The sequence below is a fragment of the Lithobates pipiens genome, unplaced genomic scaffold, assembly GCF_037356315.1.
Source record: "Lithobates pipiens isolate NorthernLeopardFrog02 unplaced genomic scaffold, aLitPip1_a1.2 Scaffold_8, whole genome shotgun sequence".
NCBI lineage: Eukaryota > Metazoa > Chordata > Amphibia > Anura > Ranidae > Lithobates > Lithobates pipiens.
Window position 1 is genome coordinate 113,041,862 of NW_027507903.1, and position 20,907 is coordinate 113,062,768.

The 20,907-nt window shown below is 43.8% G+C and overlaps 1 protein-coding gene across 3 annotated transcripts in view; it reads left to right on the forward strand.

Moving 5' to 3' along the window:
• Nucleotides 1–20,907, forward strand: part of PEAK1 (pseudopodium enriched atypical kinase 1) — a 135,271-nt gene that overhangs the window by 94,815 nt on the left and 19,549 nt on the right. For 2 of the 3 annotated variants that reach the window (XM_077470844.1, XM_077470845.1), the window contains one exon: nt 16,934–19,538. In XM_077470844.1, coding sequence (XP_077326970.1) covers nt 17,041–19,538 — 2,498 coding nt within the window. In that variant the 5' untranslated portion in view covers nt 16,934–17,040. Of the gene's footprint in view, nt 1–13,667; nt 14,046–16,933; nt 19,539–20,907 lie in introns of those variants that run through there. The other variant, XM_077470843.1, reaches the window with a different exon arrangement.

The window sequence follows — 20,907 nt, forward strand, 5'->3', positions numbered from 1 at the left end:
TCCTCATATACTATCTCTTTAACCACTTGGGTACCGCGCTATTGCAAAATGACGGCAATAGCGCGGACCCACATTTTCGGGACTACGTCTATTGACGTAGTCCCGGTTACGAGCGGCCTGCGCGCCCCCTGAGGGGCGCGCGCGGCGCGCTCTGTGATCGGCGAGTCCGTGAGACTCGCCTGATCACCGATCCGTGTAAGGGGTCGATCCCGACCCCTTATCACGTGATCAGCTGTCAGCCAATGACAGCTGATCATGTGATAAAACGGAGCCGGTAATCGGCTAGTATTCCTCCTCGTGCTGACAGCGCGAGGAGAAAAAAAAAAAGCCGATCGCCGGCGGCCGTGTTCGGGACATCAGTCCCGATCACGGCCAGAAATTTAAACGGACACCTGCCCCCTGCCAGTGCCCACCTGCCACCCGCAGTGCCATCCTGAAATAAAGTAAGTGCCCCCCTGTCAGTGCCACCCAGCAGTGCCCATAGTGCCCACAGTGCCACCCAGCAGTGCCCACAGTGCCACCCAGCAGTGCCCACAGTGCCACCCACAGTGCCACCCAGCAGTGCCACCCACAGTGCCACCAAAATCTGCCTCAAAGGTGCTGCACCCCAGTGCCGCCCATCAGTGCCCAGCAGTGCCGCCCATCAGTGCCCAGCAGTGCCGCCCATCAGTGCCCAGCAGTGCCACCTATCAGAGCCACCTATCAGTGCCACCTATCAGTGCCCATCAGTCCCATCTATCTGTGGTACCTATCAGTGCCCATCCGTGCCACCCATCCGTGCCACTTATCCGTGCCACCCATCCGTGCCATCTTATCTGTGCCCATCTTTGCCCATCAGTGCCGCCTTATCTGTGCCCATCGGTGCCGCCTTATCTGTGCCTATTAGTGCCGCCTTAACTATGCCTATCAGTGCCCACCAGTGCAGCCTATCAGTGCCCACCAATGCAGCCCATCAGTGCCCACCAATGCAGCCCATCAGTGCCCACCAATGCAGCCTATCAGTGCCGCCTAATCAGCGCACTTCAATGAAGGAGAAAAATGACCCGTTTGCAAAATTTTATAACAAACTATTAAAACATGATTTTATTTTTTTATTTTTTTGCATCTTTTTTTGTTTGTTTAGCAAAAAATAAAACTCCGAGCTGTAACTAAATACCACCAAAAGAAAGCTCTATTTGTGGGAAAAAAATGATAAAAATTTCATTTGGGTACAGTGTTGTATGCCCGCGCAATTGTCATTCAAAGTGCATCAGCGCTGAAAGCTGAAAATTGGTCTGGGACTGAGGGGGGTTTAAGTGCCCAGTAAGCAAGTGGTTAAAGACACTGCAAGTACTGAACAATATCCGTTCTGCCAGAAATGCACTCGGCTCCCAAGTCCTGTTGTGGGCTGACAACACAGAGCATTTTTGTGGACTGAGTGGTATCAGCCCTGCCCATTGTCTTTTGCTAACACACTCGACCACTCCCACTCTTGGATCTCTACAACATAAAAGGCTTACAATTCTATAGTCCATGATGAGATTTAGGAGGGCTCTTTGAGAAAACGCTAGTATGTAGAGGACACTTGACATTTTAGAATTTTTCACAATATTAACAGTTTTTTTGAACTTATTAAACAGTTAGAATAAACATGCTTCCATTGATATATTAAACAGAAGAGAACAAATAAAGGACATTCCCTATTAGGATTTCTATACACTTTAAATATCATCGTTATATTACTGCAGTATTGGCAGATAGAAGACGTTCACAATAGCGACATTGTGTACACTGTACAGCAAACAAATCTGTGTTTTCATGTGCTTTTATGTTTGGAAGAGCAGCCAACTGTTCTGTTCTAACATTTGTTCAGATTCCTCACTAATCTGTGTGTTTCCTTAGTTTCATCATTTGCTGGGCGAAGCTCGGTTACAAACATCAAGGGTCCCCTTTTTGCATTAAAGCTTTGCTATAATTTATTAAATGCATGTTCCTCTGCTTCCTCTGAGTGACACAGTGTAATTGTATAATGTATCCTTGAATGAGCCATCCATTAACAGAGGAAGAGGATCTGACTGTAATGGGAAGGGGGATCCCTTAGGGATCCCATGATCTCCTGAAATAATATCTTACCCCCGGGAGCCTCATTTTATGGACAACACACCATTAGAGAGTAAAATGCATTTAAGCCGTAGAATTTAGCCACTTATATTACCTGGCTCAATTTCCCTGTTATGTCGTAATGTGCATGTTTTGCTTTGATCTCCCGGCTTTTTTACTGTTAAGGGAATATTAGAAGCAACAGAAGATTTTTTTCAATATGTTTACTTACAAGTTACATGTTCCCGTGTCCAAGAGGTGATATATGGAACAGGACGTGTTATAGATACAAATGCATGCCAGATCTGGAATAGTGTGTGCTGCATAGTATCTGGACTAGTAATCAGTAAGGATTAAAACTGTAGGCTTGAGTTTAGTAGGTTTTGGAAATCTAGGTAATAAGACACCCTATGGTTAGGATCTCTTGCAAGGATAATGTTTAGTATCAGCTATTTAAAGCGGACCTTCACTCTTCTTTACAACTTAGGCCCATTTCACACTGCTCTGGTGCAGTTTTCCTGCTGCACAGGTGCAGTACAGTGTATTTGTGTTTTTTATGCAGTTTTCCTGCACTTTGCCATAGACTTCTTCTATTAGATCAGGCTTTGAACGCACACCAAAGAGGCAGCATGCAGGATTTTTGGTATGCTTTCAGAAAACGTACCGTTTTACACACACAGTCTAATTGAAGTCTATTGTAAAGTGAAGGTAACTTGCATGAAAACACAGGTACACTGCGCTGCACCCGTGCTGCAGGGATACAGCACCAGAGAAGTGTGAAAGGGGTCTTAATGTAATATTGCTCCTCCCCTCCCTCCTATACCACTTTATTTTTGAAACTTTTTTTTCGCCCAAAAACCGCTGAAGCTTCTGCCTTTCTTGCCTAGGCAAGCATAACATTAGAATCCAAAAGGTGCAGCACTGAGATACAAATTAAACATATAATAAACTTAAAAAGTAGTAAAGTAAATACAAATTATAGTCCACAGTGACATCCGTAAAATTCTTCCCCCAGTGAGTTCTTCAAAAGCTAGTACTGTATGTGTGATCTTTCTCTTTAAATCCACAATAGGTGCAAACAGACACCAATTCAAGCTCCTCCAAGCACTCTGAAGCTTACCAGAGAAATTGTAACTTCAACTAAGAAATCTACAAATGCTTGTTGTTATCAATATAAAGAGCCATGGGATAGATCACAGGTCCACTTTAAAGCGGGAGTAAACCCGCTGAAGTTTTTTTTTTTTGACCTGCAAAGGAAAAGGCATAATGAGCTAGTATGCTAGTATGTATACTTGCCTTAGAACGAGGCCCCGACATCTGGCCCGATCCACACAGAGGGAGCTGACATATTCCCTTGGTGTGTCTTCCGGGTATCGCGGCTCCGGCGCTGTGCATGTGCGCGGGAGATTTCTTTCCAGCAGGGTCCGGCATCTGCGGGACTTTCAGTTGAGAATCCCCTGTGCGTATGCGCCGCTGCAGTCAGTGGCGCATTGCGAGGGTAATATCTCCTAAACCTGTACGTTTTTTTTACCTACAGGTAAGCCTTATTATAGGCTTACCTGTAGGTTAAACTTATAAAAATGACTATACAACCGCTTTAATTCTCTGTACAATTAAGGCCACGTACATAGCATAGAAAACAAAACAAAACCACTTCCTATAGTGTAAATCCAATATAAATTTTGATATAAAATAGGTTAAAAACACTCTCATTGATGCTCTGCGTAAAAGGATACGTAAACTACAAGTCCCAGAATCCTCGAGGATGCACACACCTGCGCACCAGCATCACGTTCTCCTGCTCTGCCCTATGCATTTCATCATAAATTACATCATCAGGAAATAACATTGCTTCAGATTTTTGCCATAACCATGTCATGCACCACAGGAGACTTCGAGCACTAAACCCCACACTGCAAAATTCTCGGGAACTATCCATCACACTGTGCATGCACCACGCTGCATCATTGGGGCCTGCAGGAAAAGGCAGCTAGATCCCTGATTACGTAGTAAGTAAAATGGTGTGGGACCCGGCATGTGATGGAGTGATGGATTTTAGCAGACAGGGCTGGATGCGCTGGAGGGGTGAGTATATTTTTCAAGGATTTGTAAACACTCGTGTTTTTTCACCTTAATGCATTCTATGCATTAAAGTAAAAAACACCTGGCAGTGATCACCCCCCCCCCCCCCCCCCCCAGCCGCTCTGTTTTACTTACCTGAGCCCCGTATTTCCCTCGGCTGAGATGCGCTGTTCCTCTCTGCATAAGATCCCAGCTCTTGATTGGATAGATCGATAGCAGCGCAGCCATTGGCTCCCGCTGATGTCAATCAAATCCAATGACCCGGTGTCTATGGATGCCGAATGCTGGACTGGGGTGCTAGGGGGTTATCTGATGCGCGGAGGAGCTACCAGCACCGCTGGGGGACCCCAGAAAAGGATGATCTGGGCCACTCTCTGCAAAATGAGCTGCACAGTGGAGGTAAGTATGACATGTTTGTTACTTTAAATAATAAAAAAAAAATAGGGTTTACAATCACTTTAAAGACTAGTTAAGATGGAATATAAAAAAAATGCAAGAGGAGGATGAAGTTCTTCCTTAAATACCAAATTTGATTTAGTGAGCAACTTTCAAATTTGAAATATTTAAAAGTATAAAGAGCTATTAACGAAAACACATGTTGGGGATTAAAGGATACGTTCACCTTTTACATGAAATAATAAATGCACATAGGTCGTAAACATTTTTTTACAGGAGCCTGCAAAGTATTGCACCTGCGATCAAGAGAGGGAGGTTCCAAGCTGGAGGGAGTGTAAATGGACTTTAATGCCCGACACACTCTATAATTTTATCAAAGAATGATCATCCTTTTTTTGCATGATAATCGCAGATCGAATCTGACGAGTTTACTAATGTCAAGAAAATTCTCATACGATAAATTAAAAATTTGGACGTGATGTCATGTGTTGTAATGCATTTGTATTGCATTTTTGAACGACAGCTTTACTGATTAAATGAAAATCATGCGATTTAGCATCGTACAGAAAAAAAATGTGTTCATTTCCAATAGAATAATATCAGATGAACTGCCACGATCGGCTCTCAAAAGCTCTGTAATAATAATCTGATTATCGTATAATCGTTTCGAAAGCGATATTTTTCGTACTATTTTCTGATCGTGTGTACGGCTTTTTTCTGCAACGGTGACAGACGGGACTTGTAGTTTATTCATTCACAGAAATCAATAAATGAGAAATGTGGCTGTGCGGGTGGAGTCCCGTACAGCTGCGCCGATTTTAAAGTCTGGCAGCAGGTGTGTGGGGAAGGGCATGCGGGGGTGGGGGGGGGGGGTTTCGGGTTCCTGAACATGGTACATGTTAGGCCCTAAATATGGGTGTAACATCTAACACATTAAAATGGTGCGCTTACCCTTTAAAATTCAGATATACTTAAAGATCCATTACCTGTTGTTTATGTGGTTATGTTAATTAGATAATATTTCGTTAATAGAAGAAGTTGGCTCAATGAATCACACACTAGCTTTGAATTCAAATTATTTTATTTTTTTTTCCTTTGACTACTATACCTATACCGCAGACGCAGACGGTGGAGGTTTGCTTGCTCAGCCTGGTGGGTCAACTAGCTTTTCTTAGAGCAAGCAAAACTCTCCTTGGGTTGCTCCTGTTTTATGCACGAAAGGCTATCATGTTGAAATGGAAGTTGCCTGAGGCACCCTCTCTAGACTTCTGGAAATCTTTAGTGAATGCTTCTGTTCACTTATATAAAGCCACCTACATTTCACCGACGTGGCCGTCCTGCTAAATTTAACAAGATGTGGAGTATCTGGACAGAATCTGCCATTACTAACGCATCCCAATAATTCTACTAAATTTGCTTACATCTCTGATACAGGAGCTCTGGGTCCTGATGAGCCATGGTCTGATGAGCCATGGTCTCCTGATGAGCCATGGTCTCCCCTGATGAGCCATGGTCTCCTGATGAGCCATGGTCTCAAGCCTAGTGTTATTTTGTTTTGTTTCATGTGGCTATGAGTCGTTTCTCAGTCTCTTTCTTTCTTCTATTCATGGGTGAAGTAAGGAAAACAGGACTGTCATGACATGATATGTGGAACTGAGCAGCGGGCTTTGTTTTGGTAGTTGGTGGGTAGTTCTACCTTATGTAATCTATGACCTATACTCACCGCACACTTTATTAGGTACACCTTGCTAGTACCCGGTTGGAGGCCCTTTTGCCTTCAGAACTGCCTTCATTCTTCATGACATAGATTCAACAAGGTGTTGGAAACATTCCTCAAAGATTTTGGTCCATATGGACATGATAGCATCACGCAGTTGCTGCAGATTTGTCGGTTGCACATCCATGATGTAAATCTCCTTCCCCCACATTCCAAATGTGTTCTATTGGATTGAGATCTGGTGACTGTGGAAGTCATTGGAGTACAGTGACCTCATTGTCATGTTCAAGAAACCAGTTTGAAATGGTTTGTGCTTTGTGACATAGTGCATTATACGGCTAGAAGGAGCTATCAGAAGATGGGTACACTGTAGTCATAAAGGGATGGACATGGTCAGGAACAATACTCAGGCCGTGGCGTTTAAACAATGCTCAATTGGTACTAAGGGGCCCAAAGTGTGCCAAGAAAATATTCCCCCCACCATTACACCACCACCAGCCTGAACCATTGATACAAGGCAGGATGGATCCATACTTTCATGTTGTTTATGCCAAATTCTGACTCTACCATCTGAATATTGCAGTTGAAATTGAGACTTGTCAGACCAGGCAACGTTTTTCCAATCTTTTTTTGTCCAATTTTGGTGACCCTGTGCGAATTGTAGCCTCAGTTTCCTGTTCTTTGCTGACAAGAGTGGCACCCGATGTGGTCAAGGTTCGATGTGTTGTGCGTTCAGAGATGGTATTCTGCATACCCTGGCTGTAACGAGTGGTTATTTGAATTACTGTTGCCTTTCTATCATCTCAAACCAGTCTGGCCATTCTGCTCTGACCTCTGACATCAACAAGGTATTTTCTTCCACACAACTGCCGCTCACTGGATATTTTTTCAGACTATTCTCTGTAAACCCTAGAGATGGTTGTGCTTGAAAATCCCAGTAGATCAGCAGTTTTTTTTTAAATACTCAGACCAGCCCGTCTGGCACCAACAACCATGCCACGTTCAGAGTAACTTAAATTCCCTTTCTTCCCCATTCTGATACTTGGTTTGAACTTCAGCAAGTTGTCTTCACCATGTCTAGATGTCTAAATGATTTGTGTTGCCATGTAATTGGCCGATTAACAATTTTGTGTTACCAAGCGATTGAAAAGGTGCACCTAATAAAGTGGCTGGTGAGGGTACAGTATGTTAAAAGTATTTGGCGAGCCAGGGAATGCCCTGAGGCTCTGTTTTGTATTTGTTTTACTTTTTGAAAATATAATAAAAAATATTTTTATTAAAAAAAAATATCTATTTTTTAAAAATATAATCTTTACAGAATAACAGATAGGAAAAATAATGCAGTCATCAAACCAACCAGTGGTGAGAACCTTACACCAATACCATTTAAAAAAATGAAATTGCTGTCAATGACATGATGGTATCTTTGTACCGCAGTTTTCTCTTATATTCTGGTTAACGGTGTTTGCAATTCCAAACTTAGATATGTGAGATCAAGCCAATCAGCTTGGTAATGTGTACATATGTATAAAGCCAACATCTGCCCCAGTTTTATCTAACGACCAAAAAACAAAAAATGGAAATGGAAAAGAAAAACCACCGTCTGAATTGTCTGCCTTTCATTTCTGAAACCCAGGATGACATTTCTGAATATGAATTCCCATGGCTACTGCCCTGCCCTAATGATTGTGAAGTGGGTCTTACACTACCTTCTGAATGATTTATGTGTTTTATATTGTGGAGGATTTGGCAAGGGGTGTTAGATTCCCTCTGCTGCAACGGTTGTAGTAATCAAAGATACAGGGAACAGAAGGGGGAACTACAGCAGGCAGACTGCTACCAAAGTCCCTGATGCAGCTCTGCAGCATCCACTGTGTACTGGAACTTTTTGAAGAAGGGAGCCTTTACAGTAGAACTAAAGTCTAATATTTAATTTCTTATTTATATAAAAATTCCATGCAGACAGGCTACCTACCTGCTCACAGCCTTCTGTAGACTGTACACTGAACTTTGCATGCACAGCTCAGTTTACATTCCCTACAGTGCTTACGTGTTAATTTTGGAAGCAAATTTCGATTTAGTTTTAATCTTAGGACTAAATTGGCATTTTCGTTTCAGTCTCATTTTAGTCTTCTGCAATTCTTTTCGTTTTAGTCGTATTTAGTTGACTAAATCTCCAGTACATTTTAGTGGACTAAAATAATTTTAGTGGACTAAAATCATTTTAGTGGGCTAAAATCGAATGCGTTTAGGTAAATAATGGATTATTTAAGCATTTCTCTAGAATTTCAAAACTCATTATACACTCCTGGAGTAAAAAAAATCTAATATCATGTTATTATTTACAGTATTAAGGTTTGAACAAACTCACAGATTCAGATTTAGCCACTCTGTACAGTCTGAGGAGGTCTGTAATGCTGCATAGTGCTCTGGACGATGGTCTGAGGTGGCCTGTAATGCTGCACAGTGCTCTGGATGGTCTAAGGAGGCCTGTGATGCTGCACAGTGCTCTGGACGATGGTCTGAAGAGGCCTGTAAAGCTGCAAAGTGCTCTGAAAGGTGGTCTAAGGAGGCCTGTAATGCTGTATAGTGCTCTGGAAAGTGGTCTGGGGAGGCCTGCAATGCTGCACAGTGTCCTGGACGGTGGTCTGAGGAGGCCTTTAATGCTTCACAGTGTCCTGGACAGTGGTCTGAGGAGGCCTGTGATGCTGCACAGTGTCCTGGATGGTGGTCTGAGGAGGCCTGTTGTAATGCTGCACAGTGCTGGATGGTGGTCTCAGGTCTGAGGAATGGCCTGTAATGCACAGTGCCCTGGATGCCACTTCCAGTGGTCAGAGAAGGCCTGTAATGCACAGGTGCACACACAGTGCTCTGTCTGGATGGACGGTGGTCTGAGGGGAGGCCTCAGGCCTGCTGTAATTATAATGTACAACACAACTGTTACTGTACACTCACAGTCTGCTCTGCTCTGGGTGCCTGGCAGCGCGGTCATCTTGTGAGTTGGGACAGACTCAGTCTTGTTGGGAGTTGGGACTCAGGAGGCCTCAGCCTGGCTGGAATGTAATGCAGTGTTGCTCTCTCACTCTCAGGCCTCTGGCAGTCATCTTGTAACGGTGCGCTCGCTTGCTGAGAGCGGATTGCGGAAGCAGGTGGAGCGCTGTGAAAAACCAGACGTTTAGTTCACAAGGGTAAATGTCGCTGCCTCACATTTTCGTCCCGTTTTAGTTCCTGTACTTTTATGCTGTACTTTTCGTTTTAGTTTTCATCACTGTAAAAATGGCACTGACGAGAACAAATGTTTTCGTGTACGAAATTCCCACTACATTCCAGCCAAGAAAGATGGCTGGCGCCACCCAAAGGAGCCAGGGAGAAGATGCTGGCACTGGTGAGGGTCCTCATGGGCATTGGTCCATTGAAGCAAAGGTGAGTATCTCTGAGTTTAGTTCCCCTTTAATAGAAATGTATGGCATAGCAAAGGTTCAGCTGGACATGTAGTGAACACCTGAGGGGATACTGTGACTAAAGCTGACCATACACCAGTGGAAGTTTGGTTGAAAAATGACATATTTGGGACGTTGGATTTTCGAATGCAGTGGTCATCAACCCTGTCCTCAGGACCCACTAACAGGCCAGGTTTCCAAGATAAGTGGAATACATGACAGGTGATATCATTTGCTGCTCAGTGATTGCAGTATTCTAGTCTGCATCTCCCCAACGTAATACATAAAACCTGGCCTGTTAGTGGGTCCTGAGGACAGGATTGATGACCACTGCTCTAATGGTTGGTGGGGTCACATTGACTGCAGTAATGAGAAAATTCCAAAGAGCAGAAGTGAAATATTTTTCTTGAATAATTTAAGTTCTAACATTAAATGTGGTTTTCATTGAGGAAAAAATGATACATATTATGATAAGCATTTTCTAGGCACAAAAGAAACCTCTTTAATACATCTAAGATTCCATTCAACTAGCACGTCTGCATGTAATTTTAGGGGCTTTTGGTAAGATTGAATGCTCTGACAAATGATATTTCAGAATTTTCATGTAAAGGTTCAAACAAAATTCTACTGATAGGGAGTAGCCAAAGACTCATGAGCTTCAAGAAGCATTGATTGTAAATCATACCTCCATATAGTATATGCAGTGCTGTACAGTGAGTAAAATAGATGACTTGTTTTATTTAATTGTTTCTAAGAATTGAACGGGATTCCCCTATCCACAGAGGCGAGGTGCCAGGAGGAATCCTCTGCCCTGTGCCATTGTATTCTAACAGCAGGAATCTGACAGCTGATCGAGAAAAAATTTCCAACAAGCCCCTTTGCAAAAGTTGATGGTTAAATCTCATGATCAACTTCTGTCGAAAGGGAACGGCCACACATGGATCGAGATTAAACCACTCCCTGCTGAACTGGAGGAATTTGGATCCACCTATGGCCAGCTTACAATGATGTTAAACCCAAAAGGAAACATTTATTATATTACAGATTTCCGATTCTTACATGCGATGGCTGCATTGGTTTTAGCGCTCTTTCCTTGAATTTTTACCTGGTGAGCTTATTATTCTATATAGGAAACCTTTGTTTTGTTTGCAAATATTAAAGATTCTAACTACCAGCAAGAATAAGTCCTTACATTTAAAGAGCACCTGTCATTTCAGATCCATCATGGCAGTGCCTGTTAGCAGGCATCCACTTACCTGCTGCCGCCATGCCCTTCACCTTGTGCCACTGCCACATCACCGGCCGTCCCATTAAAGTGAATGGGACTGTCGGTGAGTCAACAGCGGGTCAGAGGAGCCACTGCGGGACAGAGATGACAGTTGCTCTTTAACCTCCCTGGAGAGATTATTTCTGATTTTTGGTGCTGAAAGCAGTACAATTATTTTGCATGGACATTTGGCATTTTATATTGTAGGCCTGTAATTCTTAGGAATAACTCACTTAAATCTGTCCAAACCAGAGTCTAGTAGATTTGATAAAATCATAACTTATAATATAATAAATAACTATAAATAATTATAATAATAATAAAAATTATTCAATAATCTAATCAAATCAAAAACACTGAAATGTGCTCAGTTGCAGAATTGTCGCTGTTATTAGATTTAGTGTTTGATGACGAATTTCCCCACAAATCGCTATCACTCAATTCTGCAAGTGATTCTAATTTATTATGGCTGTTTTCTGTCTTTTGACATAAAGGGACACTTTTTGGTTGCTATGGACAATCTCCAAATTCCAGGCAGAAAAAACTGTATTTATAATATAAAAGTGCATGCAGGGCACTGGACAGACCACTAGGGACAAAGGGGGTGTGTCATTTTTTTATACAGTTATGTAATCTGTAAGATTACAGTGTACTGTATATTTACTGTGTTTTTTACTTTTTTGAATTTGGCGCCGTCCTCCGTTCTCCGTCCCCATGCGTCTCAACGCTCACAGGAAATGGAGCCCGGCGGAACTCGTCACTGTGTGAATTGAGCGAGGAGACAGCTCGCACACACCGCGGGGAGACATCGCAGGATCCAGGGGACAAGGTAAGTAACTTTCCCTATATCCTGCTAGTCTGGCTCGGGGTTACCGCTAATGGTACTGAAATTCCACCCGAGCCAGACTCAGGAATACTGCCAGGGAGGGTAAAAATTATGATTTAAATCAAGCCTTTTTGTTAGTGATTTAAAGAGGAGGGCCGGTTTAAAAAAAAAAAAAAATTAAAAGTCAGCCGCTGCAAACACTGTAGCTGCTGACTTCATAAGCACACTTACCTGTCCAGGGCGCCCGCCAAGGCCGCCCGAGGCCGACCCGTCCCTCGGCTCTCGGGTCCCGGCGCCATTCTATCTAAGGGAAACAGGCAGTGGAGCCTTGCAGCTTCACTGCCCGTTTCCTACTGCGCATGCACAAATCGCGCAGCGCTTTGTGAATGGTGCACACTGTGTTCTGGGACACACAGTTCCCAGAACACAGCGCGACCCATTACCCAGAAGACGCCGCACGGAGGAGAGAAGAAAGAAGATCTCCGCGGAGGAGGAAGAGCCAGATTAGGATGATGTGCCTAGCAACAGGCATTTCTGGTAAGTTAAAAAAAACTTTTTTTTCCTTTTTTTTTTTCTGATTTTTTTCAAATTTTTCATGTATTTTTTTTTTTCAGGGTGGCCCTCCACTTTAAATCGACTTGATTTAAAGTGGTGTTCCACTTAAAAATACTAAAATAAAAGTCAGCAGCTACAAATACTGCAGCTGCTGACTTTTAATAATTGGACACTTACCTGTCACAGGGTCCAGCGATGCCGGGGATCGAAGCCACGCTTGTCTCCCCCTCCGCTCTTTGGCACTGACATTGTAACTGGCTGTGGCTTCACAGTCGGGTACCCACTGTGCGAGCGGTGACCCGCACCTTGATTGGCCGCGCAATCATCTGGGACCTGTGACGTGTCCCAGGTGATTGACAAGAGGGAGGGGGCAGAGCTGACCTCCCTTCCTGCACTGAGGGGAAGTGACGCCAAGGGCCCAGGCGCTGAAGGAGGCAGACTACGAGGCACCCCCTAGCAATAGGCATTTAGAGGCATTTAGAGGTGAGTAAAAAAAAAAATTAAAAATTTCTCCAAATGTTTTTTTTTTTTATGCACATAAATTACATTTTTTACTCCACTTTAAATCAAATCCACCCTGCAAAGAAAGCCTAACAAAAGAAAACAAATGTAGCCACGCATCTACTGATTGGTAAGATGCAATATATTATATTTTTGGTTTTGGGTTTTTATACTGTTTTAAGATTGGACAGAGACGGGCAGTTGTCTCTCCAAAACTGAAGTTCCTAGACAGCTGTTTGCCCTCAAATGCTTAGAGACACCGTTGGGATTTGCTGCAATGTTCTTGCATGTGCAGTAAAATACTTGTTCCATTTTTATCCTACAATTTAAAAGACTTCTGCTAATGCTCTAAAATGACAAATACCGAGATTTTTTGTGTAACGACGCAAGTGATCGTGCCTAAATGATATCACCCAACCAGCATCCTCTTTCATTATTCTCTCTGCTTCCAGCAGGGGAAATGTGGTTGCTATGGGTTACTTCAATACATTATTCCTTCCATTGCCCTAAATTAGCCTAATTTGCTTTTGTTATTCTTTGTGGTAAACACAGATTTCCTTCCCTTGTGCGCCCCATCCCATTACAATGGAAGAATAGTTAGTCTTTAGCTGTTTCTTTTGTATCAGCACAATATGTATGTGAGCATCCTTTTGTGTGGTGCGTGTGTGCGGGGGATGCATGTTTTATGCGTGTGAGAGTGAAAAAAGAGATGTATGCCTTCCTCCTTCAGGAAATGATTTGCTTGCTGCTCTTAACATTCCCTGCAGGGGGAGAGAGCGAGATAGACGTAGGGGAGTCAGACTCACAGGCAGTGAGACACACACACACACACACAGGCCAGCACACACACACAGCTCACACACTATACATACCAGATCAGCTCTGACACACATATGGTAGCTTGCAGCACACAGCACGCTGGTAGCGCTCTGTAATAAACATACACATGAGCTGGTGACACACAGCACTGTCAGGCTGATTTGTGGAGATGTCACACATTGACAGTTCCTCCAGATGAAGCTCTGGTGCCTTCAGCCAAATGCAGCTGTGACATATACACATAGAGAGTTGTGTCTCCTACATCCCCCCCCCCCCCCCAGTCTGTCACATCCATATTCATCTGATCAGCGTAGTGTGACCATCTTCGCTCAGCAGGGACAGATCAGCCAAACGCTTGTTCTGGTGAGTGCTGGAATTGTCGTAGCTTGATATGGATTTGTGGGATTGACATGCCAGAACACAATGTGTTACACTTGAGGAACACTGGCAGCGGAAGGGGTGGATTGCTTGTCCTGCGTGGATCGATCACATTGTACGTGATTTTGTTGTTGTTGCATGGGGGGGCTTTGTATGATAGACTGCATGTTCGCATTTTTACTGGAATGATAATCTGATGTTCTGACAGCATCTGGATGTAACGGCAGACCATTGAAGGTAATGGAGACATGCCTTGGATTAGTAGCAGGGTTAATGAAGATATTCTGCAGTGAGCTGGCATGAATGTGTATTGAGGATTGGGGATTGGGTGATCATGGGGTTAAAGGAGAGATGCTCGCCAAGTCAGGACTGGGTAGGATTCTACAGTGGATGCTCTTTGAGTCTTTGACGGGGTGGTGAGCCCCCTCCTCCCATATTGTCCTGTAAATAGCACATACTTTCCCTGCTCCCAGACTGACCCCCCCCCCCCAGACATACCGAGCATTCCAGTAACTCTTCCCAGGCCCAGGAGGCAGGGAAGCTGGACCTATACTCATCTATGTATGTATTATATACACATACCCGGTGCTGTCAAATTGCTATACAGCCTTCAAGACCAGCTAATATCCCAGGCACATGCCGTGATCTGTCAAATTACTGCACAGACATGCCGAAACACACACACCTATAATACGACTTGTTGGCACCAAACAAAATGTTCCACCTGTGCACCAGGTACAAGGTATATCCCTGAGAACCAAAAGAAACCAATTACTGATGAGTGTGATGTTAATCAGGCAATTATGTCTATAATCTTTACCGTAAACATGAGCGGTTTTACCGAAATATCTCTGATAAAGAGTTAATTGAGGGATGGTTTGTAGAAGTCCGGTAGGGGAGGGGTTCCCTCACACCCATATGTGATTCAGAGACAGGACGTTGGAACTAGTGTTGGGTTGGGGGTGGTGGTGGGTGGTCATTGCCAATGTCCAGACTTTTAATGTCTTCCTTCCCTACAGAACGGAAATAAGTAGTAGAGAAGCGCTGATACTGCAATACTGGAAATCCAGATGAGGCTGAAAGGCCTGCGGGTTGCTAGATACTTCTGCATGAATGAAATCCGAAATAGATTGTCCTGGGAGAAGGATTCTGGGGATGTACTGGAAGTGGAATGTTAAGTTGGGAATAGTAAGAGGTGGCTGTGAGGTCACCACATAAATAGTGGAAATAGTTATGCCTAAATTGGTAAATTGATACTCTACAAAAGGTTACGCATTTTTGCGTAGGCTAAAAAAAAAAAAAATAATATCACTATAATGCATCGGTAAACCACTAGAAGAATGTTGGCAGCCAGACTGGCAAATATTCATAGTCCATTTATCATGGTGATAGAAATAAAGCAAGAGGAATTTCCAGGTCTGGAAATAATGCATGTAAGGGTGTTTAGGAAAAAAGGATGACTGCCGAAGTAAATTAAGAGGTGAAGGCAGCTGTTTATATAGACACGGACTGGCACTTTGATTTCACATACTTGTTCTCAGTTTACGCGACAACTATTGAGGGGGAGTATGGCACCGCAGTTTTCTATATATAATTTTCCGTGCAGCAGGTTGGCAAAGCATAGTCAGAGAAGGAGTTTGGCACAGGCAATTTAAATCTTACATCATGTTAGAGAGACGATTGAACACACTGCAGTATACCATAACAACCAATCAGCCATTCTTTTTCTTTGTTCTGACTGCCCCAAACTAACGAAAAGCTGGAATCTGGCCATATTGGGGGTTATTTACGAAAGGCAAATCCACTTTGCACTGCAAGTGCTCTTGGAAGTGCAGTCACTCTAAATCTAAGGGGTAGATCTGAAATGAGAGGAAGCTCTGCTGATTTTATCATCCAGTCATGTGCAAGCTAAAATGCTGTTTTTTATTTTCCTTGCATGTCCCTCTTGGATCTACAGCAACTTTAGTTCCAAATGCACTTTCAGTGCTCTTTCAAGTGCACTTGCAGTACAAAGTGGATTTTTGGCATTGCTGATTAAATAACTGACTCCAGCGCACTTGTGCTGAATGTAAAAGTGATCAAAACCATGAGATCTATCCATTCATAATGTCTATTCTGTACCTTTCAATTGGTACTGATTGGAAATGACAGAATACAAAAAATGCATAATGTCATTGTTTAAAAATGAAATAAAGCATTACTATACAGAAATGATTCACTGTTATATCCTGTGCCATTACTAGGGTGGCACCCGCCACTTCCTGCTCACATGTATTTTGTTCTTGTCTTTTATATTCCCTATATTGGGGTTGATTTACTAAAACTGTAGAGTGAAAAATCTGGTGCAGCTGTGCATAGAAACCAATCAGCTTTTATTTTTTTTGTCAAAGCTTTATTTAACAAGCTGATGTTAGAAGCTGATTGGTTGTCATGCACAACTGCACCAGATTTTGCACTTTCCAGTTTTAAGCCTGGCACACACTAATATTTTTTTTGCATTAAACCCAGCAGGTTGAATGAAAAAAAATCTGACAGCTTTGGTCAGAGTCGATGTACTAACGATCGGACGTTAGAGAGCGCTGATCGGCAGCCGGTCAGCTGCTGGATTTCCAGCATGCTTGTGACAGACTCGCCGAGGACAGAGGCTTTTGGAAGGGACTAATTGGTCCTCGGACAGAAGCTGGCCAAATAGGCAGCTTCTGTCAGACCACATGGGCTGAATGTTGGCCGTTTTTTATTAAACCGTCCAATGTCTCCAGACATTCGGCCTGTGTGTACTAGGCACTAATAAATCAACCCCATTGTGTATTTATAAAGTAGTGGCTTTTTTTTATTTCTATACTAATTGTTTTATTTCCTTTTTCTCTTAACAGATGTATGACATGTTTATTCCACCTGACATCATTGGTTTGTGATCTATGAACTTCTGAGTAGCACTCGGTTTTGTGGCCTGGTGCCATGCTCTGCAATACCTGCCATAATGTCAGCTTGTGGCTCATTTACAGAGCATGTCTGGAAGCCAGGAGAATGCAAGAACTGCTTTCAGCCCAAAGGCCATCACCAGTTATCAGCTCTTGGCAGAGGTGCTGGACAGCCACCTCCCCCTCCTCCACCACCTCCTCCCTACCGAGCACAACATGCCAAAGTCAACCAAAGCCAGCGACCACGTACCACCACTGGATTCAGGCCTCCTGTGGCCAAGAAACCCACAATTGCTGTCAAACCCACTATGATAGCAGTTGATGGAGCTGGCAGCCATCCTTTACAAGGTCAGGCCAGATCACCCCTGCCCGTTTCAAACACCAGAACCCAAACACCTTCGGTCTGTAATGATGATCGCACAAATAACAATACAGGGGTAGAGCAGGCAGTCTCTAACAACAATCATGTGGGTAGCAGTGGACTTACAGAAGTTTTGAAGGAGATAGCTGGATTAAGTAGCCCATCTGAACCTGTGCTTCAACCAGAAGGAACTGCTCGAGAAAATTTTCTGTGTCGTATCAACCAGTGTTATAGACGATCTCTAGAGAGAAAGCCATCTGTCAGTTGTTTATCTGGCAGTCATTATGATGGAGGTGAGTCAAAGAAAAGTGTTCGAAGAGTAGCAGTAAGTGGAGAAGAAAGTGCAATCATCGGAATGGATGGTGGACGCTTCTGCTACCCAGAATTTTCCAGTGGAGATGAAAGCTGGGATGAGGAAGATGAAGGAGGCAGAGGAGAGCGGGAAAGCTGGGAAGAGAGCGATGAAGAACTGTTGGCCATGGAGATTCGTATGAGGGGACAACCACGTTTTGCCAATTTACAAAGTGGCAGTTTATCTCCAGTGCCAGGAAGACTGGGGAGAAGAGCGAAATGGAACACTGTGCCATTAAGACAAAAATCACTACAGAGAGTTTGTGCTGTGGACTATGATGATAGCTATGATGAAATTCTAAATGGCTGTGAGGTCATAGGAGAAGTTCATGAAATAAATACCATCTCTCCTTCTCCTGATCCCTCAATGGTGGATTCTTTATCTTGTCCTCCCTCATCCTCATCCTCATCTTCTTCCTCCTCCTCCTCCTCCTCAGGGGGACTGTTTTGCAATGGAAGTATAGGGACAGAGAAAGCAGTGGGTCTTGGGCCAGATGGTATAATGCAAGATGTTGTTCAAGATGCTGGTATGGCTCAGGCAAAGCCTTATCGTGTGGTGAGCTTGGAGCAACCTGTCTGTAAGCCATATACGGTAGTTGATGTTTCTGCTGCAATGGCTGGAGAGAGTGCTTCCCGTATAAACACAAAAATGAAGAAGTCAAGCTCGACCCGCTACCAGGAAGTCTGGACATCAAGCACTAGCCCTCGACAAAAACTTGCAAAGACTGAGACAGCAGAAGAACCTAATCGAAGCTGCTATAAGTCAGCCCCAACCTCTCCTACTGCTGGATTGAGTGCCCATACTGTACCTGTTCGTTCTCCAAATTTGTCAGAAATTAAATTCAATAGCTACAACAATGCAGGAATGCCACCTTTTCCTATTATAATTCATGATGAACCAGAGTATGCCCATAGCTGCAAAAGCGCTGACAAAGTGCCCATCCTTATTAACCCTAGTGCTTATGATAACTTAGCTATTTACAGAAGTTTTGTGGGTGCTGGTGGAGTCTTTCCACCACCCCCAGACAAAGAAAAACGACAGACAGGAAGTCATACATATGAGGAAATAGAAACTCCTGCAAGAACAAAAAGAAAAGAAGAATCTGCAGATGTGGCTCTTCATGAGACAGGTGCCTGTCCTAGGGAGAGTGCAAACCGTGTTTTGTCTCAGATTGTGGCATCCATCCAGCCACCTCGCTCCCCACCAGAGGCTCTTACTCCAGAGTCTCACAGCAGTGATGAACATCGGCCGACAGAAACCCAGTCAGACCCAGAAGTCCCTCCAGGTTCCTTGGGAAGGCCAAAAACATTATTTTGCTCACAGAGAGAAACTTTGGGGAATGTTAGTTTAAACAAAACATCTCTCGCACTATCCAGCGATGACAGCCCAACTGTGTCTTCTACAACCGAGCCTCTTCCACCTTTCCCACCTCCACGTTCTACTTCTTCACCCTACCATGCTAGCATGCTTCACAAACATTTTGCAACTCGAGGGAAACCAGTGGGCACAAATCGCCCGTCACCAACTGACACATCAACACAGCCACGCCGGCCAGCAGATGGCAAACCACGCCGTTGGATATCCTTCAAAAGTTTTTTCAGGAGGAAGAAAGAGGGAAGTGGTCAAGGAGGCTGTGAAGACAGAGATGAGGGTAAACTGGTGGGGTTAGATGGTACAGTTATCCACATGCTTCCTCCACCACCAGTTCAAAGACACCATTGGTTCAGTGAAAGCCGAGGAGAGGAGGGAGAAAAGCCATCTATCGTGTTTGTGTATCGGTCAGAAGATGAAAAAACAATTACCAGCCCACAGGAAAACATGGATGCTGAGACAAAGTCTAGCAGGTAAAATACTTCCACTGGTAGGTCATATGTTGCATATATTTTAAAGTGTGAAATTTTTGCCAAACTGCTTTATGAGAAAGGTACCTTTTTAAAAAAGCAATGTCCTCAATCTTGCACAGCTTGCCTGGAATATAGGTCATTGTGTGACAAATCATTTCTGTGGGTCACACAGCATATAGGGAATGACATTTAGCCCAAAAATAATGTTCTCTAAAGCTTTAGCGACATAACTTACCTGTAATGAAGCATGACCCACATTGTGTAGGTATCTGGATCCTGATGAAATCTTCTGTGCATAGTGTACTGTCCTCTTCCTGTTGCTGAACTTCTGACACTGCCGGGGTTAATGGCTCTGAGTCTGTGAAGTTGCAGTGGAGATCCCTGATAGCCCCCCCCCCCCCTCTTCTCCTTTTATCCATCAAACTCCTTCCAGTTAACAGGACATTGTGTGTAATAAATGCATAGGCTTTTCTCAATCAAGATGGAGGGGGTGGGCCCCTATCGGGAGCTTGTTCACTGTAGCTTCACAGAAGGCTCAGAGCTATTACTTCCCTCTGCACCGGAAGGTCAGCAGCAGGAAGAGTAGGGGGTATCCCTGCACACAAGATATCTACAGGATCCAATTGCCTGCAAAGCATGAGACATCCTTCATTGCAGGCAAGTTAGGTCACTAAAGCTATATGTGTAGAAACAATTTATTTTTCTTTGCTTTATAGATTTTGGCGATCCACATATATATCTAATCTCCTGTTCCACACTTTTACAGAGTAGTTAGTATGTACATATATGGAGTGGCTCACAGCACAATTTGAAGCCAGCTGTGCCAGCCCCCCTCCAACCCAGAGCTCCAGTAAGCACTGGCGGGGCAGAAAATTATGCGATCAGAGGCTATGTGATCATTTCGTTTTCGGTCTTAGAGCCGGCGGGGGACAGTGTGTGTGTGTATGTGTGTGTGTATATATATATATATATATATATATATACACACACACACCGTAAAACCTCGGTTTGCGAGTAACGTGGTTTACAGGCATTTTGCAATACCAGCTGTTTTTATTGTAAAATCCTAACTCAATTTGCGAGCATTCTCTCGCAAGGCGAGCGTGGTTCAAGCCTCTGGGCTGTGCCGTAACGCATGTGGCCAGAGGTGCGGGGGCGCCCGTGAATGTCCCCGAGTGGTCTCTAAGCGTCTCCGTGTGTCTCCGGTGCCCCCACCCCACCTCTGGCCACATGCGGTACTGCATACCCTAACAGTGCAACTGGAACAAATTATCTGAGTTTCCATTGATTCCAAGTGCTTTGGATTACAAGCATGCTTCTGGAACCGATTATGCTCATAAACCAAGGTACTACTATATATATATGTATA